Here is a 23,477-nt window from a genome sequence, read left to right as displayed (position 1 = left end):
TTTGTCTGGTACCCTCAGAGATTAAAAGAGAGCATTGGATTTCCTATATATGAAACTGCTATAGATTGTTGTGAACTATATATAAATATTGGAAGCTGAACCTGTGTCACCGTGCAAGAGCAATAAATACTCTTAACCATGAAACCATCTCTCTATTGATTTGATCATATTCAGGTTCAGTGAGAGACCTTGTCTCAAAAAATAAAGGTGGTATGATTGAGGAAAGATATCCAGTATCAACCTCTGACTTCTATACATACATATGCACCCTCTCCAACAAGTACGTATATTCCATACACATACAGACAACATACTACACACACCTAACATACAATAAGAAATACTGATTTATTAAAGTAAGCTGATTTCAAAGTATATATTTAATGGAATTATCCCCTGGGCACACATTTTAATATCAGTTTGACTTAATATATTAATTTTTAACTGACTTAATTCTAGTTCAATGCAACTTTTATTATGTTTGGAGAACTACACTCAGGATAAAGTTAAGGGAAGGAGAGACTTTATGTAGGGAAGGGGAAAGCCCCAACTCCCAAGCCCCATACATGCTGTAATCCCTGAAACCTGTGATGTGTTATTGTATCTGGTGTCGTAGTCAATGTTCTACTGCTGTGAAGAGACACCATGAACACCACAGCGCGTATGAAGGAAAACATTTAATTGAGGCTTAGTTCATTATTGTGATGACAGAAAGCACGGTGACGCGCAGTCAGACATGGTGCTGGAGAGGTAGCTGAGAGTTCTACATCGGATCCTGCAGGCAGTAGGAAGAGAGAGACTTTCTGGACCTGGCTTAAGCATTTGAAACATCAAAGCCTGCTTTTCTGAACGAGGCCACACGTCCTATTGCCTCTCCCTAAGTATTCAAATATATGAGCGTGTGGAGGCCACCCTCATTCTAACCACCACACCTGGTTAAAGGGACTTTGCAGATATTAGCACGTTAAAATATCAAGAAGTGGGGCCTGGCATGGTGGCCCACGCCTTTAATCCCAGCACTTAGGAGGCAGAGGCAGGTGGATTTCTGAGTTCGAGGCCAGCCTGGTCTACAGAGTGAGTTCCAGGACAGCCAGGGCTACACAGAGAAACCCTGTCTCGAAAAACAAAAACAAAAAAATATCAAGAATTGGGGAGGCTGACATGGATTATTCCAGTGATCTGAATGTAAAGGCCCTTAGAGGAAGAAGAGAGAAGGGCAAATGATAGGGCTTACAGTAGATGCAAGGGTCAGCCTGAGAGATTTGAAGATGCTTAGAAGAAGCTTTGAAGACAGGTAAAGACCAGGAGCCAAGAAATGAGGCAATTAAAAATAAAATAAAGTAAAATATTATCAGGAGTTTTTAAAAAAAAACTATAATTTCTGTTGTTTTAATCCAGTAAATATGTGGTGACTTGTTAATGTAGCAATGGAAAGCTAACACACTTGAATTTAAACCTGCCAAAAACCTTGCCTAATAAAGTAAAACAGTAACTGTGTGGCAGTACCTCTTTCTGCCGGTGCTGGCTGCGGGGCGCTCAAGAGCCTGGACAGCGCCTGTAGGAAGAAGAGCAGGAAGGAGCCGAGGAAAGGAAGTGGTCAGCAGCCCCGGGGTCCCAGAGAGCCCATTGTGATGCTGGCCAGGCTGGTGCTTGGGACCTCAGGCAGGGCGGCCCTAGGATCAGTGGAGCCTGCGCTTGGCGGTGAGCTTGACAATCCCCGGGAAAGGAAAAGCGCTTGATTTCGGGTGCCGGGAGGGGATGACATTGACCATACTCTCTTCTATAGACTTGTAGTTATTAATAAAAGTGAATCCTGCTGCGATTGGCACGTAGGTATGTAGTGCCCACCTGCAGTTTTTTGCTCCTTCGGATTCCCATGCTCTCGTAGACTGGAGGTCCGCTGCTAACAAACACAGTGACAGAGTAAATATGGCACCAAGGTTATTTATAAAGAGAATGAATTGTGCAAGTTTGAGTGATGAAGGTCAATTCATCCCTCAAAGGCTCTATAGCACGAAGGCCCGAGAGAGGCTAAGCTACAAACCTGCCCTTTTAAACTTACTACCCACCAGGGACGGAGCTCATCGCTTCAGGAAACACACACCCCACCCCCACCCCCACCCGAATTAAAACGCGTTAGAACTAGGAAAGTACTCCTCCTCCTAAGCATTTCCAGGGCAGAAAGCAGAGAAGTGAAAATGGTTATTGACTTAGCTGGGTCTAAAGCTCAACTCAAGGCATCAGTACCTTCCCTGTGTTTTATTTTTAAATATTGGATCTCCTTTCGCGTCTATTTTCTTCCGAAGCAGCAGCTGCGGTGGCCCAGCAAGCTAGCCTCCCTTGCTTCTTTCTTAACACCTTTTGTTACTGAAGATGGGCTTTTTCTGTGCAAACTGTTTTCTTTCACCTTTCAGTAGCAGTTATTTATTAGACAACCAACCTTCCAGGCCTTCTGCAGGGTATACAGCTCTCCCACTGCTAAGGAGTTAACCATACTCCTGGATGGGCGAGAAGGAGACAGATACAAGTCCATAGCCATATCCAGTACGACTGCAATAGAAAGCCCTCAGATCTTGAATTGATCAAAATGCCAGAGGAAGGTGCCTTTGTGTATTTTTAAAATCACACAAGTAATAAGTGCATGGTTATATTTTCACTGAAATAAAGAAAAAAACAGCTAACCAAACAAACCAATAACAACAAAAAGCCCCAGACATCTGTTAAATACCTCGCACCCCACTCTTCTCGGATACTAATGGTAAAGACTCTTAAACTTTTCTATGGTTATCCATAAATAAGTTATTATATGTGTGAATCGTGTGTATACTTCTATATTTGGAGTCACATACATATTTAGCTTTTTAAAATTGCATATACCCCATATTGGGAATGTACTATAGTTTACTAACCAGTCACTTGTAGAAAATTTTAGTTTCAGGTTTTTATTATAAAATTATTTGATATTCATCATGTAATATAAATATTACCCTATGCAGATAAACAACTATTTTTACTAGACTGGATGCCAAGAACTAGAATTGTTAAGGGGAAGTAGCAATCATTATTAAATAGATACAAAATGAGAGTTAAGTAGAAATGAAGGAAGAGAGATTTCTCTCAGAAGGAGCAGTATGGTATAATTCATGACAACAGGAATAATTATTGATCCCACTGTATATGCATTAATTTTATTTATACCCAAAGGCATGCATTCATTAGTTTTCTTGGTGCTATAATATAATACCTGACAATACACATGTGTGTGTGTTTGTGTGTCTATACACACATATATTCTTTAATATTTAGCCATTTTTTCCTTCAGTGTAAGAAGTGATGAGTGTTTCTTTAGGTAAACACCAGACCAACTGGTCAATTTACAAGAAGGACACAGTATACAAAACACCTATAGTTTGGTACAAATAAATAGTGCACAGAAAAAGCCCATCTTCAGTAACTTAAGGTGTTAATGAAAGAGCAAGGGAGGCTCGCTTGCTGGGCCACTGCAGCTGCTTCTCTGGAAGAAAATGGACACAAAAGAAAAGACAGTATTTAAAAGAAAATAAACTAAAATATATTTTGTTTGTTTTTTTGAGACAGGGTTTCTCTGTGTAGCCCTGGCTGTCCTGGAACTCACTCTGTAGACCAGGCTGGCTTTGAACTCAGAAATCCACCTGCCTCTGCCTCCCAAGTGCTGGGGTTAAAGGTGTGTGCCACCACCGCCCGGCTTTAAAATAATTTTTAAAAAAACTAAAATTTTCTATAAGTGACTGGTTAATAAACTATAGGACATCCCTACTATGGAATATATGCAATCTTAAAAAGCAAAATATGTATGTGACTTCAATTGAGAGTCTTGGGGAAAGCAAGACCAAAGGACAATATGTGGTTGCTTCAAGCTTTGATCACTGAGTGGAAAGGCAAGAAAACACATCTTCATACCTACTCCCTCACAAGTGAGGAAAGCAGAATTATAGCAAGTTAAAGGTCAGTCTGATGACTACAAGAAAAAGAAATTATCTTTGGTCCAATTTTAAGAGTGACTGTTGTGGGTACATTTTCCGGGGTTGATAAATAATGCTAGAATGAGGCTTATCAAGAGTTATGAAATTATATAGCTTTCCAGTTTCTTACCATGCCACATAAGAAAAGTGTGAATTCAGCTTGCTATCTCTAATTTGAATAGGTTTATTCCAATTTTTTTGTTTGTTTGTTTGTTTTTTTTTTTTGAGACAGGGTTTCTCTGTATAGCTCCGACTGTCCTGAAACTAACTCTGTAGACCAGGCCTGCCTCTGCCTCCCAAGTGCTGAGATTAAAGGCATGGACCACCACTGCCAGGCAATTCCAATTTTTTGTTTGCTTGTGTGTTTTGTTTTTTTGTGAATCACCATCAAATGTTGGAATCAAACACAGGTCTACTGGAAGAGCTGTAAGTGCTTTTAACCACTGAGCCATTTCTTCAGTCCCCTTTTAAGAGTTCCCTATGACAATGTCTGAGATAACCCATTTCCCCGTGCCTTCAACAATATTTGACATTGTTAGTTTGGATTTTACTGCTGTGAACAGACACCACGACCAAAGCAACTTTTATAAGGACTACATTTAATTGGGGCTAGCTTAAAGTTTGAGAGTTTCAGTCCTTTATCAATTCAGGAGCATGGCAGCTTCCAGGAAGGCAGGGAGCAGGGGGGAGCTGAGAGTACTGCATCTCCATATGAATGCATCCAAGAGAAAACTGATTATTCTGCACTGGGCGGAGCTTCAAAGCCCACCCAACTTCCTCCAAAAAGGCCACACCTACTCCAATAAGGCCACACCTACTAATAGTGCCATTCCCTGGGCCGAGCATCTTTAGACCACCATTATCAATAATTTTAAGCTTTATGGGCCTGAAGCATTATTTTAACTCGTGTGTCTCTTCTTGTGTTTTGGTTTTTGTCTTTGTTTTTTTGAGACAGGGTTTCTCTGTATAGCTCTGGCTGTCCTGGAACTTACTCTGTAGACCAGGCTGATCTCAAACTCAGAGATCCCCCTGCCTTTGCCTCCTAAGTGCTGTGATTAAAAGGTGTGTACCATGGGTGTTTTGTTCCCAATTCTAAGAAGGGGCAAAGTGTCCACACTTTGGTCTTCGTTCTTCTTGAGTTTCATGTGTTTTGCAAATTGTAACTTATATCTTGGGTATTCTAAGTTTCTGGGCTAATATCCACTTATCAGTGAGTACATATCATTTGAGTTCTTTTGTGATTGGGTTATCTCACTCAGGATAATGCCCTCCAGGTCCAACCATTTGCCTAGGAATTTCATAAATTCATTCTTTTTAATAGCTGAGTAGTACTCCATTGTGTAAATGTACCACATTTTTTGTATCCATTCCTCTGTTGAGGGGCATCTAGGTTCTTTCCAGCTTCTGGCTATTATAAATAAGGCTGCTATGAACATAGTGGAGCATGTTTCTTTCTTACTAGTTGGAACATCTTCTGGATATATGCCCAGAAGAGGTATTGCGGGATCCACCAGTAGTACCATGCCCAATTTTCTGAGAAACCACCAGACTGATTTCCAGAGTGGTTGTACAAGCTTGCAATCCCATCAACAGTGGAGGAGTGTTCCTCTTTCTCCACATCCTCGCCACCATCTGCTGTCACCTGAATTTTTGATCTTAGCCATTCTGACTGGTGTGAGATGGAATCTCAGGGTTGTTTTGATTTGCATTTCCCTGATGATTAAGGATGCTGAACAGGAGTTACAGAGACAAAGTTTGGAGCTGAGAAAAAAGGACGGACCATCTAGAGACTGCCATATCCAGGAATCCATCCCATAATCAGCCTCCAAACGCTGACACTATTGCATACACTAGCAAGATTTTGCTGAAAGGACCCTGATATAGCTGTCTCTAGTGAGACTATGTCGGGGCCTAGGAAACACATAAGTGGATGCTCACAGTCAGCTATTGGATGGATCACAGGGCCCCCAATAGAGGAGCTAGAGAAAGTACCCAAGGAGCTAAAGGGACCTGCAACCCTATAGGTGGAACAACAATATGAACTAACCAGTACCCTGGAGCTCTTGACTCTAGCTGCATATGTATCAAAAGAAGGCCTAGTCGGCCATCACTGGAAAGAGAGGTCCATTGGACTTGCAAACTTTATACGCCCCAGTACAGGGGAACGCCAGGGCCAAAAAGTGGGAGTGGGTGGGTAGGGGAGTTGGGGAGAGGGTATGGGGGACTTTTGGGATAGCATTGGAAATGTAAATGGGAAAATACCTAATTAAAAATAAAATAAAATAAAATAAAAAGGTGTGTGCCACCACTGCCTGTCTAACTAACACTTACATATTTTTTAATTGTAGTGAGATTGGATCATTTTTCTCATTTTATTGCTCATTTTAATTTTGCCTGTCAACTTTCTCCTCCTATATTTTCAACACTTTTCTATTAGGCTTTTGGCCTTATCCTGGTATTCCTATGAGTTCTACCATCTTTTCATCTACATTCACATTCTAGACTGCCACTTGATCTCAAATTGTTCATGGTACATTTCTCACATCAACTTGACATAAGGACAAACCTTTTATGACTTTTGTCCCCAATTTTCAATTATCGACAAATTATCTTAGTATATTTAACATATTAGCTTTATATTTAGAACTTGTTTAAGCATCAGAAATCAAGAGCCTGCCTACATTCTTCTAATTAGTTGGTTGAACATTTAATTGAACATCTTTCCCAGCTAATTTGAGATCTCGATGTGTGCCAGCTTCTTTTTAGCCAGAGTTCATGTGCACCTTTGGCACGGATACTAACAAATGCGTGTGAGAAAGGACTGGCCCGTGGGCATGTCTTTGGGGTAGTTTCTTGATTAAAGACTTATGTGAGAGGGGCCACCCCTGCACAAATGATTCTAGGATGTGTGAGAAAGCAGGTTGGGCAAGCCATGGAGAACTAGCAAATATGTAGTGACCATCCATGGTCTGTGCATCAGTGTCTACCCTGGACTCCTGCCCCTCGCTTCCTTCACTGAAGGACTTATGAGCTATAAAGTAAACGCGATTACTAAATGTTTGATATGCTTCTAAGCTCTTGCTAACTAAAGGGTCTGGAGAGAATCTGGTGCTGGCAGAAGGCCAGCTGTCAAGCATTCAGAGTAGAATAACAGGTTGCGTCCTGTAGTTCAGTCAGAATGTGTGCATATTGGAAATATTTTGTGATCTGCTCATGACATCTTTTTCTTTTCAGAGCCAGGGGCCTCACATATTAAAAGGGAGCATTTCACTACTGAGCTATCTCCCCATATAGATTCTGACACAAAATGTATAGTTTTCCTATACCAAGTTAATTCTCTAATAATTTGAGTCTTAAATTTTAATTCTGAACCAACTACCCAGAGTTACTAAAGGCACCAATAAGGGCTTTCTAACAAAATGGTCCTCACTATAGACCCCAAATCCAAGTACAGGGTTCTCTGATTTCTGACCAGCTGAGTATAAATCAAAGATGCCCTTGACTCCTTCCTCAGGTTCATTAATTTGCTAACAGCTCAGGTAAGCATCTTTATTAGCTTATTTTAAATTATTAAAGAATACATATGAGTAACCTGCAGAAGAAGTCATCAGAAGTTGTGCAGAGGAAGTCATGGTATGGGATTTAGAGGAGTCTCACATGTATGTGTTTCCATCTTCCTGGGACTGGGGTGTGTCATGTTCCAACACGTGGATGTGTTAACACAGCAGATCTCCAACTCCATAGATAGAAGATTTTAATGGAAGCAACCTAATATAAGCACTATTATACTAATTCAATCTTCTAGCCTTGTTCCACTGCACAGAATACCATGCCTAAAAGTTGCACATCCTATTCATGGCTTGGTGTTTCAATTTCACCAAATAAAGACTCAGGAGTCAGATGTGGAGAAAGTCTGCTAGCTCAGAAAGGCAGAGAAACACGTAGCTGACCTTCTTCTTCAACCTATGTCCCAGAACAAAAAGAACCAGTTCTCTTTCTCCACACCATCTTAAAAACTCTTCCAGGGGCTGGAGAGATGGCTCAGCAGTTAAGAGCACTGACTGCTCTTCTGAAGGTCCGAAGTTCAAATCCCAGCAACCACATGGTGGCTCACAACCATCCCTAATGAGATCTGATGCCCTCTTCTGGTGTGTCTGAAAACAGCTACAGTGTGCCTACATATAATAAATTTTTAAAAAGTCTTAAAAACAAAACAAAACAAATGAAAAGACCCCTTCCAGGGCTGGTGAGATGGCTCAGTGGGTAAGAGCACCCGACTGCTCTTCCTAAGGTCTGGAGTTCAAATCCCAGCAACCACATGGTGGCTCACAACCATCTGTAACAAGATCTGACGCCCTCTTCTGGAATGTCTGAAGACAGCTACAGTGTACTTACATATAACCAATAAATAAAAACAAAACGAAAAAAAACCCCAAAAAACCCCTTCCAACCAACTGTCCCTCCCTTCCACTTCCTGTGCATCTCTTTATCTGTCCTCCTTACTTCCTCGCACTAATTTTTTTTCCTATGTACACTCCCTGTCAACTGGTTGCTTGCTTTGCTTCTTGACTTTATTCAATCTTGTTTACAATAAACAGAAAGCTCTCAGATTAAATGTGTGTGCTGGGGCTGAGTCACACCACAGCTAGAGGTTTTTCCAGTATACAGTCTCACAGTGTAATCAAATAACCTGCAACAGCTTGGTCTTTCTGGTGATCAGTGCCACCCTGAAGATGTCTAGGTCAAAGTCAATCTCATTAAAACACAGGAGTCTTATATCATCCTCAGAAATTCTATGTACTTCTATCAGGAGTCAGGAACCAGGAGCAGAGTATGTATTCAGACTTTATTAGAGTAAAAAGGTAAACTCAGTTCAGTTATGTCATCTAATTCTAACCCACTTATAGCTGTTAGTACCAGTGTCTCTTTACAGTTGTCTAAACTTATTTCTTTCAGGTTTGAAGTCAATATGGAGATGCAGCCAAGCATTTTGTTCTACTCCTAAGGGTGTGACTTATAGGGAACTAAAAAGCCTACTGAACTCCAAAGACATTATGTTAATTGATGTTAGAAATACATTGGAAATTCTTGAGCAAGGAAAAATACCTGGATCAATCAACATACCATGTAAGTGATATGTGTTTTTAAAAGGATTCAGCTGTATGCTTAATAACTGATTATCTCCAAAGCTTGATTGAATGCCTTGACATTTTCTTCCAGTGGATGAGGTAGGTGAAGCTCTGCAGATGAACCCAGTGGACTTCAAAGAGAAGTACTGTCAAGTGAAGCCATCCAAATCTGACCGTCTGGTGTTCTCTTGTTTAGCTGGAGTGAGAAGTAAGAAGGCTATGGACACAGCAATATCACTGGGCTTTAACAGGTGTGTGAGTGAAGGAAAAACTAGATTGGGCACTGTGTACTACAATATGATAATGACATTTGGGAGGCTGGGGCTATAGGTCCATGTTTTAATTGCTTATATGTGAAAAGCCCTGGATTCAATCTCCAGCATAGCAAAAATAAAAATAGACATGTCTTATTTTATTTAAGAATGTCTTGGAAAAGGGGCAGGACTGGAGAAATTGCACAGTGGTTAAGAGCACTGTCTGCAATTCTTGAGGACCCAGGCTTGATTGTCAGCACCTACATGGCACCTCCTAGCTGTCTGTAACTCCACTTCCAAGAGATCTGCTGCCCTCTTCTGGCCTTTTTGGGCGTGCATGCATGTAGTGCACAGCCACACATGCAAACAAAACACCTATACACATATATAACAAAAACTTAAAATTTAAGTCCAGTCAGTACTACATTGATATTTTGTCTCAAACAAAACAAAACAAAACAACCCCAAACAAACAAAAAAAACAGTTTCCTGGGGCTGGTGTTATAATCTACTGGTAAACTATGTTCTTTATATGCACAAGTCCCTGGATTTAAAACAGGAGCAAAATTTAAAAAAAAATACTGTTAATAAAAGCAGTATAACCAGGCAGTGGTAGTGTATGGCTGTAATCCCAATGCTCAGTAAATCAATCAATCAATCAACCAATCAATAAATAAATAAATGTGATATGGGGACCAAGAGCTTGTGTCTTTCCAATGTACTCAAATTTTTTTCCCCATTTTTAATTAGGTATTTAGCTCATTTACATTTCCAATGCTATACCAAAAGACAAGTTTTTTTAAAAGAGATGTAGAATCTAAATAATTTTTATGAGTGGCTATTGCAAAGCTCTTCTGTTATGAAGCAACACTTACTAATGTATCTTTTCAGTGCTCAACATTATGCTGGAGGATGGAAGGAATGGGTAACCTATGAAATTTCAGAGGAGAAACAAGAAAGTTGACTTTTGGAATTACAGACTCGGTGTTCATATCTATAAGGATGGTGGATTAAGCAAAAGAAAAACCCAGCCCTGGCACCAAAGGCTAATAGATTCTGGATGACTGCTTGGCGACCGTTTTCCTCATCTGAGAACTGAGGGTGCTGCTCCCCTGAATATTTCAAAGTCTACTGCACACTGAGATAATATGAGTTGCCACTGAAATTATATTCTACAGTTCATTTTGTTATTCTTTTCTCATACATTACACCCGAAACCAAAGTTTCCCCTCCCCTCCCTCTACAATTAATTTTTAAGTATTTTGGTGTTCCAAAATGATCAGATAAGCTGGCGGTGGTGGCGCACGCCTTTGATCCCAGCACGTGGGAGGCAGAGGCAGGCGGATTTCTGAGTTCGAGGCCAGCCTGGTCTACAGAGTGAGTTCCAGGACAGCCAGGGCTATACAGAGAAACCTTGTCTCGAAAAAACAAACAAACCGATCAGATAGCTCCAGTTATCTAGCCATGTGTCATCACGGTTGTGAGCAAAACCAGTGTTAACAAGCAGCCCCAATTTTAAACAATAACTGAGCTTCTGGTTTGAGACCCATATTTTTAGGTCCAATACTGGAAAGACGGAGGCAGAAAGATCACCATGAGTTTGAGTCCAGCTGGGACTACGGAGACTCTGTTTCAAAAGAAAAGACTCTGGGGTCTGGAGAAGTCAACTCTACTCAGGAAAATATATTCACAGCATCTGAAGACTCATGGCAATGTGTGGGCAGAGTAGTAACAATTCAACTCATTCTAAAAATTATAATTAATGTGAGGATAAGAATCTGATGGGTTTTGACTGTGGAGAGCAAAGTAACCTAGAAGAGGCCAGGAATTGGTGTGGGATACTGGAGATGTTCTGTGGCCATGACTGAAAACGTCAGGAGTGTGTGTGTCAAAACTCATCAAAGGAAGCATAAAAATGAGTGTTTTTCCACGTCAATATACCTCAATTTCAAAACTAATAAAATATTAAAGTTTGACTCCCTCCAGCATGCATGTATTTCTTTAAAGTGTTAAGTTATATGCTTGTTGGTGTGCTGGCATCATAGTAACAAGGTAAACTTGTTTTCCTGCCTGCTGCTTCTGACCATTTGTTTTGACTCTCATTTGTGTAGTTATTTAGATCAGGTAGGACCCACCCAGCAAAGCTCTCCAGGTACTTCCTTCTGCAAAATAAGTGGAAGCCATTGAAAAATGTGGAAATACAAACATTTGAACATCTGTCTCCACAACAGCAGTCTGATTTCTTGATTGTTCATACTAGGAAAGCTGCAACACACACACACACACACACACACACACACACACACACACATACACACACACATAGGCACAGGTTAGCGTACTTCAAGACAGTACTGAAGCAGCAAGGCTTTGGAAGATCTATGAACTTAAGGAGAAAGTAAACTGTAGAGGATGTACCAAAATTGTAGTACTGGGCCCATCAACTAACAGCCTGGCTAGTACCTGGCTTTTAGTTACAACTAATGGTGCAGTTAAGCCATAAATTGACCAGTCCCCTCAAGAACTAAATGTCAACTAAGATCCAAATGCAGGTGTCTTCCTGAACCTCTGATAGATGAATATGTAAATATGATTACCCTCCCATAAGGTTTCATATGCACACTAAAGTATGAATCATAATTCATTCATGTGTCACCAAATGTTCTTTCAACTATTTAGAAATTCAGCAAAATTCTTAAGGCCAGGCCAAAAAGCAGGTGACAAACCAGATATTGCCTATAGAATACAGTTTGCGGTTATCCTACAGGTGAATGAGAGCCAAAGGCTATCTCAAGTTTTCATATGTAATGTCCAGACTTGTATCAAAACTTGCTAGGCACAACAGGAGTCAGGATCTCTTTTGGTTTGTTTTTGTTTGGAGACACTGTCTTACTGTGTAGCTGTAGCTGGCCTGGAACGCATACATACACCAGGCTGGCTTCAAATTCAGAGACTGCCTGCCTCTGCTTCCCAAATGCTGGGATTCAAGGTGTGGGCCACCAGCAGGAAATAGTATCTTATAATTGAAAAGTAGCAGGAAGAGGCTAGAGAGATGGCTCAGCGGTTAGGAGCGCCGACAGCTCTTCTGAAGGTCCTGAGTTTGAATCCCAGCAACCACATGATGGCTCACAACCATCTGTAATGAGATCTGATGCCCTTTTCTGGAGTGTCTGAAGACAGCTACAGTGTACTTACATATAATAAATAAATCAAAAAAAAAAAAAAAGGAAAAGTAGCAGGAAAAAAGGAGCCTGGTATGGTGTTATATTCTTATAACTCTGACATTTGGGAGGTGAAGGCAGGAGGAGTCAAGGTCCTCCGTTACACAGAGAATAAAAGGCCAGCTTGAGCTATATGAGGCCTTACCTCAGAGGAAAATAGAAGAGAGCCAGAGGGGGTTTATATATTGGACTTTCAGACACAAGGATTAAAGTAACTGTTGTCCTAGTTTGATTTTCTATTTCTGTGAAATAACACCATGACCACAACTATTCTTATAAAGGAAAATATTTAACTGGGGCTGGCTTACAGTTCAGAGGTTTAGTTCATTATTGTCATGGCAGGAAACATCATGGCTCACAGGCAGACATGCTGCTGGAAAGGAGCTAAGAGAGTTCTACATCTTGATCTGAAGACAGACAGGATGGTAGTTTGAATATGCTTGGCCCAGGGAGTGGCACTATTAGGACATGCAGTTTTGTTGGAGTAGGTGTGGCCTTGTTGGAGGAAGTGTGTCTTTGTGGTCGTGGGCTTTAAGACTCTTGTCCTAGCTGCCTGGAAGCCAATCATCTCCTAGTTGCCTTGGGAACAAGAGGTGGAACTCTCTCAGCTCCTCCGGCCCCATGTCTGCCTAGATGTTGCTATGAGAGTTCTACATCTTGATTCCCAGCAGGGAAAGACTTTGGGCCATGGGGCCTGGGCATTAGCTTCTGAGACCTCAAACACTATACTCCCAATGACACACTTCCTCCAACAAGGCCACACCTACCTCAACAGGGCCACACCGCCTAAGAGTGCCACACCCTATGGGTCAAGCATTCAAACACAGAAGTCTATGGAGGCCACTCCTACTGAAATCACCCTAGTAACTGTGACTAAAAAAAGTAAAGTAACTAAAATACATTCAGTAAGTTGATGACTTAATTAAGGGGAACTATATCAAAAGACAGGAAGTTTCAAATAGAGATTCTAGAATTTAAAACGGAGTAACTAGGCCAGGCAGGCTCATTGGAGCATGCCTGTGACCTCAGCTACTCTAGAGGCTGGGGCAGAAGGATTGTGAGTTCAAAGGCAACCTAGGCAAATTAATGAGAACCTGTCTCAAAAAGTAAAAAGGGGTAGCTACGTAGTTTAGTGATAGCAAAAATTTGCTAGGATATACAAGACCCTGGTTTGATTCCTGGTAACCAAATATAACAAAAGTTAGCAAACATCCAACAGATGTTAAACTTTTTTTTTTTTTTTTTTTTCTCTTCAGTTTTTCGAGACAGGGTTTCTCTGTGTAGCCCTGGCTGTCCTGGAACTCACTCTGTAGACCAGGCTGGCCTCGAACTCAGAAATCCACCTGCCTCTGCCTCTGCCTCCCAAGTGCTAGGATCAAAGGCATGCACCACCACCGCCCCGGCTGCAGAGCCTACTATTTTGACAGTCATCTGTGTTAAGTTTCAAACTCAGGACCTGTCTCCAAGGTGCCTGTTTAACATATCAAAGTAGACTCGGCCTACAAGTTCTCCCAGCAGCCCTCAATCCCTACCTGTTACAGGATAAGGCGGGCATACTCCACAGTCTACCCTGAAATCTCCAGCCCAGGGCCCAGGCTGCCATTCCCTTAGAGACTCTTCCTTATATAATCCAGTTTGGTTACCCACTCCTCTTATGTACTTTTGGCCTTCTGGCCACTGTACTAGGTGTGTGTCCCATCCACCTACTTCCCATAGAGTCTGGACTTTCCCAAATATGTCTGCCTCCGACTATGGCCTCCTACATATCTATAATAAACTTTCCCCTCCACCATACTTAGAAGCAGTCATGCTCCCCGCCCTTCCTTTCTTTCTTTCTTTCTTTCTTTCTTTCTTTCTTTCTTTCTTTCTTTCTTTCTTTCTTTCTTTCTTTCTTTCTTTCTTTCTTTCTCTCTCTCCCTCCCTCCCTCTCTCTCTCTCTCCTTCCTTCCTTCCTTCCTTCCTTCCTTCCTTCCTTCCTTCCTTCCTTCCTTCCTTTCTTCCTCTCTTCATTCCTTCCTTTCAGACATGAGACACGGGACAGTAACAGTTCTATCCCGGGGAGCAAGTTCTGGTCCAGACATCAAGGGTTTTACTTCCCTTGGGAAGATCCTTACCCTGTAATCTTATCTGTTTCACAAGATGAGTCAGCAATACCCTGCTGCCCACCGCCAGCGTCCCGAAACCCCCGTTACATGGCTTGCTCTTGGCCACACTTACAACAAGGTTAAGACCTTTGAGAGTCTGACGCTCTTGTTTTCTACTGTGGAGCCCCTACCTGTTTCTCCATACATGGTCTCAGGTGCCCTTGAACTCAAGCTCCTTTTACCCCAGCCACCTCCCCCAAGGGCTACCACTTTTATCCTGATATTAAATACATTCCTAACATAGTGTCAGAGCTCTCAAAATGACATAGGACTTATCTTTAGGGTAGCTGTTTTATCCCCATCATGGGAGATCACTTTGATAATGAAGAGATTACAAGGGATCATGGGTAGAAGGGAAATGTGACAACAGTGGACGAAACTCTGAATTGATCAACCGTCTCAGCTTCCCTTCATTCTTGTCTTCTCCGCCTACCTTATGATTTCCACGAGGTCTTCAGTTCTGTGAGAATGTATTTTGCTTTTTAGTATGTATGTGTCATAACACTTAATGGATACAGGTTTAGCACCTAATCTATTGGCAGTTTTGTAGTTTTAAAATAGTTTGTATATTTTTATGAGACTGTTTCTCCTGCACTTGGTAGTTCACACATGTATGCAATACCATAGATGCCAGAGAAAGGAGCTGAATCTCCTGGAACTTTTATTATAGATGGTTGTCAGCTGCCATGCAGGTGTTAGCAACTGAACCCTGGGTCTTCTGTAAGAGTAACAAATAGGGCTGGTGAGATGGCTCAGTGGGTAAGAGCACCCGACTGCTCTTCCGAAGGTCCAGAGTTCAAATCCCAGCAACCACATGGTGGCTCACAACCATCTGTAGCAAGATCTGATGCCCTCTTCTGGAATATCTGAAGACAGCTACAGTGTACTTACATATAATAAATAAATAAATCTTAAAAAAAAAAAGAGTAACAAATATTCTTAAACTCCTGCGCCATCTCTCTCACCCTAAAGACTGTATTTTAAAAAATATTTTGTTATTATTATTACTATTACTATTTGTTGTTGTTCTGAAACAGGGTTTCTCTGTGTAACAGCCCTGGAACTCAATTTGTAGATCTGGCTGGCCTGGAACTCAGAGATGCACCTACCTATACCTCCCAAGTGCTGGGTTTAAAGACCCATGTTACCACACCCAACTTTAAAATACCTTTTAATTATTATTTTGATGTGTGGGGGTATTTTGCCTGCATAAATACATGCATATCTGTGCATCACTTGCATGACTAGTCCCTGCAGAGATCAGAAGGGCTAAGGTCACCTGGAACTGGAATTACACAGCGGTCATGTAGGTGCTGAGAATTCAATCTAGCAGCTAGTGCTCTTAACTGCTGAGCCCTCTTCAGCCCAAATGATATATTCTTAAAGACAAAGCAGCCAAGCTCGGTGGCTCATACCTTCAATCCTAGCATTACAGAGACTTAGGCAAGAATATCAGAGGTGTGAGGCCGGCCTGGGCTGTGTAAGACCATAATTGAAATGAAAAAAATGAACAATTCCTACACCTCCAGCAAAATGCATTGTTTCTCTGTGTATTGAAAATATTTATTTATTTTTTCCCAACACTGTAAGTTTCTTCAGCACCAAGGAAAGTGGGGGAAGGGGAAAGGAAAGAGCTTTCAGTTTGGAGAAAGAAGGCGAAAGAGAAACTTCCAGGTGTTATCCTGGTAGAATCCCACTGAGTGTATCAAAGAGTGCTTATAAATTCCTATTTCAAATTTTCTTTGAAGACTACATTTGACGATTGTTATTTTAATTTTTGGATTCATTTTATTCATCTAGTGCTTTGCATGTCTGTCTATGTACCACAAATATGCCTGGCGCCAGAGGAAGTATTAAGCCTCTGTGTGGGTGTTGGGACTAAACCTGGGTCCTTTCAAGAACAAACAAGTGCTGTTAACCACTGAGCCAAGTTTCCAGCCCATTGACAGTTGTTTAATCTTTGAATCTATGCTACACTTATTTTAACACAGTCTTTCAAATTATTGTTCTCTGTCTTCTCAAATATGTAGGATCCTATAAATTACAGCAAGACCCTAAGCTGAAACAGTGTGACTAAGCCAGATAGAAGGAAAGGAACATGAAGGAGACTTAAAATGAACAGCCAAGGTGGTGGTTCACGCCTTCAATTAAAAACCCAAAGCCAAAACCCAACAACAGGGAACAAAACCAGTTTAAAACAACTAAGAGGCCTAATACCCTAAGACAGAGAATAGCTAAACTCTCAAGCAGAGTAAGGCGGTACTTAAAAGGCTTGAAATTCCTTCTTCAGCAACTACATAAGAGCAACTAGAGGGAATCCCAATCTACTCATTCTACAAACAGCAGTGATACTCGACCTTCAAAGCAGTCATTCTAGCCAATCGGATGGACTCGGCCAAGTTTCCATAAGAGTGATTTTTAGAAAACAAATAACAATTCTTGGACGACTTAAGAAAAAACACAAAGCAATTTAAGCAAATTATAACTAAGGTAACTATCAATTATAAAAAGACAAAATATTTTAAAGAAGTTATTGGACTATAGACTATTATCTATATATACTAAATATGAATTTTAAAAACACTGTGGCCGGGCAGTGGTGGCGCACGCCTTTAATCCCAGCACTTGGGAGGCAGAGACAGGCGAATTTCTGAGTTAGAGGCCAGCCTGGTCTACAGAGTGAGTTCCAGGACTCACTCTGGCTACAGAGAAACTCTGTCTCAGAAAACCAAAACCAAAACAAAACAAAAAAAAAAAAACCAACCAACCAACCAACCAAAACCCACCCCCCCAAAAAACCAACAAAAACCCACTGTGTACAATTTGTTGCTCTTTAGAGATACCGTCTTATGTAGTTCAGGCTGGCCTCAAATGTTCCTATGTTATAAGGCTATATACTTGAACTTCTGATCCTCCTAACTCAATACCCCAAGTACTGTGGGCCTGCTCAAAGTGTGTAATTAAATAACAGAAGTTCCACTGTAGGGCTGAACGGGAAGATGTGTGAGAAAGCAAGAGCTCCCATCTTCCAAAGCAGGTATTATTTACAGCTGAAAATAAAAAGAGGAGGTAAGTAGAAGAAGCCATATGGTAAAGTGTCTGGAGGTCCGATGCCCTGGTTTTATCAATTAGAACCTGCATCTAAGCTGTCACTTCACCTGTGACTGAATGAGTTCCCATCTCTACAGTAAGCCTTGGTCAAATTCCGACAGCACTCACCATATAATAAGTGCTTAAATTAACTGTAATATTAAGAGCCTGCTAACTGGAAATGCTGAAGTAAATAGCATACAAGTGACAAAGTTAAAAGGGAAAGCAGGAAATGGAAATGAAGGTAGGTGAGATGAGACAGAAATCTAATATTTCCATTATTATCTGGCAGCAACACTGTCCAATGCAAGCCATTCTGTCATTTTAAATGTTCCTATATTTAAAAAATTAAAAAGAAACAAGAAAAATTTTAATAATGTTTTATTTAATTCTATGTATCCAAAATATTATCATTTAAAACACATAATGGTTATAAACAAATTGAGATTTTTAACATTATTTTGTTTTATATTAATAAGTACCTGAAACCCAACATGTTTGCACATTTATAGCATATCTGCATTCAGACAAGCCACATAGTAACTGTTCAGCCCTAAGTGGCTGGTGGCTATGAGACTGGACAGTGTGCCTAAGACTGACTGATTCTGAAACAGTACTTGTCATAAATGAGGACAGCAACAGCCACTATGTGCTGATTAATACAAGAGATGGCCACCCTACAGTAGTCTAGCCAAAACAAAAAGAATCTCGGTGTGATCAGCCTTCATATTCAATTATCAATTTACAGAAATACAAAGGAGAAAAACCCTCGCTAAATGGCATGCTAAAGATGCTCACAGTAAAACTTAGGCTATGGGAAACTTAATACATGAAGAAATGAAAACAGGGAATGTTTTTTATAGCATGGAGGAATAATCCATGAATCTAAACCTAAAAGGATTTATAAATGAATACAGAATGCTCTGCAATGTTCAGGGAATTGAGAATTTTAATATAATAGTAAATAATTATTTCACCTATTAGCAGTATGAAATTATGTATGGGTAAAATGATATATCTAGAATTTTCTTCAAGATAATGTATGAGCTGGAGACTGGTGTGGAAGTTTACATTAAGGTGAAACTGGCTATGAATCAGTAATGGCTGAGGCTAGAGCATACACACATGGAGATCTATTTCACGGCTTTGTCTGCTTTTGCAAAGTCTTAATCATCCACAAGAGCATTTGCAAAGAAAATAATAAAGCAAAAAAAAAAAAAAAATCTGAAAAAAGAAACTGGATTTAAAAAAGCTTGAAGATAAAACTATAGTTAACGGCTGGGATAAGCAAATCAATTACCAAGCATCCAAGTGGAGTTCGGGGAGAGCCTGTTTGTTCCTCTGTTTGTTTGTTACTTAGCCTTATACGGCCTTAGGAGAGTCCATGTTTGTACCAATGTAAGTCTCTTTTTCAGCACACCTGCATCTGATTCCCCATAGGAAGCAGAACCTTCCTCACAATCTATTCATAAACTATACAAAAATCACCTCTTTACAGAGTTTAGGGCTCTAATTTAACACGCACAAAGATTCTCAGAGAACCTAAGTCAAACTTAGCAACAGGAATTCAAGACATTAGTTAATATACCTGAAAAACTTAACTTTTATTCTTCCAATTTTAACCAGGAAGTCAACACTTAGTAATTTTTTTCATGATTTATTTTTTAAAAGGTGCAAAACTACACAATAATATCTCATTACTCCAAGCTTTATTTATTCTTCTCCCTTTGAGTCTGAAGAAAATTAATTAATTTATGAAGTCCCACAAATGTAACATTTATTCTGAAGTCTATACCCATGAGAATTAAGAATCTCACTGGTCTAAAACCTGACTAGGTTCCTTCCTGATTTAGAATACTTGCTGTACATATGTTAGTTCACAATAAAACATAAAATTAAACCGGGTGTATATGTCTCATAAAAAATTTTCAGGACAGATTAAACATTAAAATTTCACCAAATTTTACCTTAAGTGTTTAATCAAGTTAAACTAATTTAACTATAAATTAGTTGCAAATAACCTTTTCTTTTAGGTTTTCAAAACAGCTAGTAAGTCAATCCAACCTTTAAAATGTCAAAGTATGCTATATATATATTGCACTTTTTGATAGGCTGGGCCAGTATCTTCTGTAATGATACAAAAAGTATTAAATACAATCAATTTTAAAATAAGTAAGTTCTTGATTAATCTCCCTCAAACTGTAATTATCATTTCTAAAACCTTCTAAGGATTTTCTAAGATTTAATTTCTTATATCCAGTTTTAAAATTTAACTGGGCTGGGGGTAGTTTTATTGACTTTTTATGTCCTCTTTTGGTCCCTCAATGCTGAAAGAAAAATTTCAACAAATGACATTTCATGTTTCCTGACTTAATAAAAAGTTATTATTATTAATTAAAAAAAACCCTTCAATTATCTAATCAAAAACCAGTATTAGTATGTGTCTATATACATATGTGTATGTAAGAGAGGTTAACCCTGAAATGTCTGTGTATGGCTATAGGTTCCTTTAGAGCCTTACTAAATTTTGTAATTAAGCATTAATAAATTACACACTAAATCAAGTTAGGAAAAAACCTTATTTTGTGAAAATTAAGTCAATTCCCAATATGCTTGACAGAAACAAGCTATTCATTTGCATCTGCTTCCAATGAAGACATTACTCAAACTGTCCAATGCTTTACTTCCAAGTGGTCCACTACGGGATTCTTCAGGGTGTTTTAAGATTGGCTGTAGCTAGAGTTCTGACTTCCATTTGGACCCTGCTCACCTTCACTGTTCAAATGGGGAAGAAAGAAATTTTATGCCAATTAAAAGATTCATTTTTAAAATACTCTGATAGTACTATTAATTTCTGAAGTTCTTTATTCTGTGGAGCAATTTTATAAAACAGACATTCCTGATTATAAAACACAAATGTAGAAAAATTAAAATCCAGAAAACTAAAAGTTGGTTTTATGTTTTTATTCTTCTGTAGCTTGAGGCCCTCATACATAACAAGCAGTCTGGAAGTTAGTGTCCATATACATTCAACGATTTAAGTTAGAGTACGATTTCACTATTATTACAGGTATCACTCAACATAGAGATTACAATTTCTTCTGAACAAATTTCCTACAAAATTAAATCTGACATATAAAATTCCATTTCTACTCTTTAGGAAAATCCAAAGTGTCTTTCAAAAAAAAAAAAGGAAAAAGGAAAAAAAAAACCTGTTGTCCAATGGCATAATAAAATCATATGGTAATGATAACAAACCTTTATACATCAAAAATATGGTAATTTATTTGAAAAATGCTGAATATTAAAATAAAAATAACTAAAGCTGAAAGTACCAGTAACTGTGACAATAGGAGATTGCCTTATCTTGTCCAGCATCATCTTGCAGCTTCAGGCCCTGCCATTAGTGGAGAGTCACTCAGGGAGCTTCTGTAAGACATGCATCCAAAGGTAGCTGTTTCAATGACTGCCTTAAGCAGCTCCTACTAACAGTTAGCATCACTCTCTTCTCAACTCGACACCACTGTAACCAGCAGTGTCTAAAACTGCAGCCTAGTGTTGTATATCCTCTCTAAGGACCAGCTATGCTTACAGCATTACTTCCCTTCTCTCCGTCCTCGCTTTGAATGATCTGATACATAGAGAGGGCAGAGAGCCACTCACCTAAGTGAACAGATCCACTTAAAACAACAAAAACATCTTAGCACAGGAGGTTCCTCTTAGGTAAAATTATCATAACTGTGTGCTATGGATCATAGGATCACTCAGAAGCCAAAATTTATTATCTTTAGCATATCATGTCATCAAAAATTTTCAAAATGCTTACTGAAACGTATGAAATAAGAGAATAATCATTACTGAAGGGAGAGGAATGACAAAGAGGCAAATGGAAAGAATTACTTTACGCTTTTTATCTCTGTATTTCAAATGTTTGTTTAATTCAGTTCAATTTAAGTACAGAATGTGGCTATATGTTGAGGGATACCTGTAATAGACCTCCATTGCATTAAAAAAAGTTACTAGACAGAAGAATTTATCTAAAAACTGAGACATTCTCAATTTATCAAGACAGAAATTGCATAAAGGGAAATAAAACATTAAATTAAATTAAATTAAATCAGTAAGTCTAAAATGTACCTGTTTGGAGGTGGTTTTGGTTTCGGCATCTTACTAAGAATAGTTGCCATCTCTTTTCTCTCATCAAAATTCTTCCACTGCTCATACAGTTTTAAAATAACCCTGATTATTTCCAAAATCTAGAAGAAAATATTTGAAAAGCTCTCAGTAGCAAAAACTAGCAACGTATCAGTATGTAAAGAACAGATATCATGCAGGGCAATGAGGACCCATGCCTCAATGCCAGCACCTGGGAGAAGGAGGCAGGTGGATTTCTATGCATCAGAGCCCAGCATGATCTACATAGCAAGGTCCAGGCAAGAAAGAGCTATACAGTGAGACCACGTCTTCAAAAAAGAAGAGTACCTTCTCCATATCCACAGAAAGTTCTGCAAACCACTGTCTAGCATCTTTCTGTTGTACGACACAGGCTACATGTAGGCAAGCTAGAAAGAAAATTACAGACAACTGTTCAAATTTAACTGTAAACATAGACTTAGAACTAAAGATTTTCATAAAGATTGTCTTATTTTCTAATACTATTTTTAAAAAATGTAGCAACAATATTGACACACACACTGTATTATAAAAAAAAGAAATCTCTAGCTACAGGATGCCTTGAGGGCAAATTTGTTACAAGAGAAACAACTCCAACCGAGAAATTAGGACAGGAAAAATCACCTATGCATACACGTGTAAAGTAGTCAAATCCCACCCAGAAGTCAGTGACAGAAAACCAAGTCCAACCCAACCAATGCACTGCTAAGTCTTAAAAATGTTCGTTAAGGGTACAGAAGTCTTTGAACTCACAGGTCACTAGGGTAACCAGGAATGTCAACCATACAGGATGTCTCCCTAAGGAGGAAATAAAATTCCTGCATTCCATCCAGAAAGCTGGGAGTGGCTATTGTTAAGGACCTAGAGCCGTGTTTGCTCTCTGTGGAGGCGGACCTCACGCAGATCCTCCAGTGTCCACCCCAGATCCTCCCTCCTTGAATCCCTAGCTGTAGATCCCAGTTAATAGAACCCATCCTTAGAGGATATAATCTAAATTTTTAAAAAGTGAATTTTTACGTAGGTGTTTATTAACCTTCGCACTACCGTCACATTTGGTTAGTCAAGCTTCAAAGACTGTCTTGTGTGATCTGGGTTCAATTCCCACCCACATTAAAAACCACAAACTAACTAAAACAAAGCTGGGAAGGAAGAAGGCTGGAGAGATGGCTTAATAGGCTGAGAGCACTGGTTGTTCTTCCAGTATTCAGTTCAATTCTCAGCACCCATATGATGAATGAACCAACTGTTACTGCAGTAATGGGGATCCAATGCACTCTTGTGGCCTCTGCAGGCACTTCATAATGGCCACACATAATGCATGGACACACATGCAAGCAAAACATTCACACACATAAAAGAAAACTCTTGGGCATGATAGCACACACGTAACCTGTGGGTCACTGGTCAGTCAGCCTTGTCTAATAAATGAGCTGTAGTTCTCAGTGAGATACCCTGTTTCAAAAAG

The 23,477-nt window shown here is 39.6% G+C and overlaps 3 protein-coding genes across 6 annotated transcripts in view; 1 reads left to right on the top strand and 2 right to left on the bottom strand.

Moving 5' to 3' along the window:
- The window catches only part of Usp45 (ubiquitin specific petidase 45), a 70,712-nt gene extending 69,122 nt beyond the window's left edge, over positions 1-1,590 (bottom strand). Inside the window, exon 1 of the mRNA XM_011250132.1 lies at positions 1,507-1,590. The gene's annotated coding sequence lies outside the window, so the exon portion shown is untranslated. The remainder of the gene's footprint in view (positions 1-1,506) is intronic.
- On the top strand, positions 1,540-11,369 carry Tstd3 (thiosulfate sulfurtransferase (rhodanese)-like domain containing 3). The gene is made up of 4 exons (NM_029840.1): positions 1,540-1,701; positions 8,958-9,128; positions 9,222-9,381; positions 10,276-11,369. The coding sequence occupies exons 1-4, from the start codon at positions 1,632-1,634 to the stop codon at positions 10,346-10,348; spliced, it is 474 nt and encodes a 157-aa protein (NP_084116.1). The 5' UTR covers positions 1,540-1,631; the 3' UTR covers positions 10,349-11,369.
- The window catches only part of Ccnc (cyclin C), a 32,222-nt gene continuing 17,573 nt past the window's right edge, over positions 8,829-23,477 (bottom strand). Inside the window, exons 10-13 of one of the 4 annotated variants that reach the window (NM_001290422.1) lie at positions 22,322-22,401; positions 21,977-22,095; positions 21,175-21,268; positions 18,204-20,614 (exon numbers count right to left, since the gene is read on the bottom strand). In NM_001290422.1, the coding sequence (NP_001277351.1) occupies positions 21,217-21,268; positions 21,977-22,095; positions 22,322-22,401 (251 nt within the window). In that variant the 3' untranslated portion in view covers positions 18,204-20,614; positions 21,175-21,216. Of the gene's footprint in view, positions 9,327-18,203; positions 20,615-20,788; positions 21,269-21,976; positions 22,096-22,321; positions 22,402-23,477 lie in introns of those variants that run through there. The other 3 variants (NM_001290420.1, NM_016746.4, NM_001122982.2) reach the window with 3 other exon arrangements.

Source organism: Mus musculus, chromosome 4 (assembly GCF_000001635.26).
Source record: "Mus musculus strain C57BL/6J chromosome 4, GRCm38.p6 C57BL/6J".
NCBI classification, from domain to species: Eukaryota; Metazoa; Chordata; class Mammalia; order Rodentia; family Muridae; genus Mus; species Mus musculus.
This window is presented reverse-complemented; position numbering and strand designations above follow the sequence as displayed.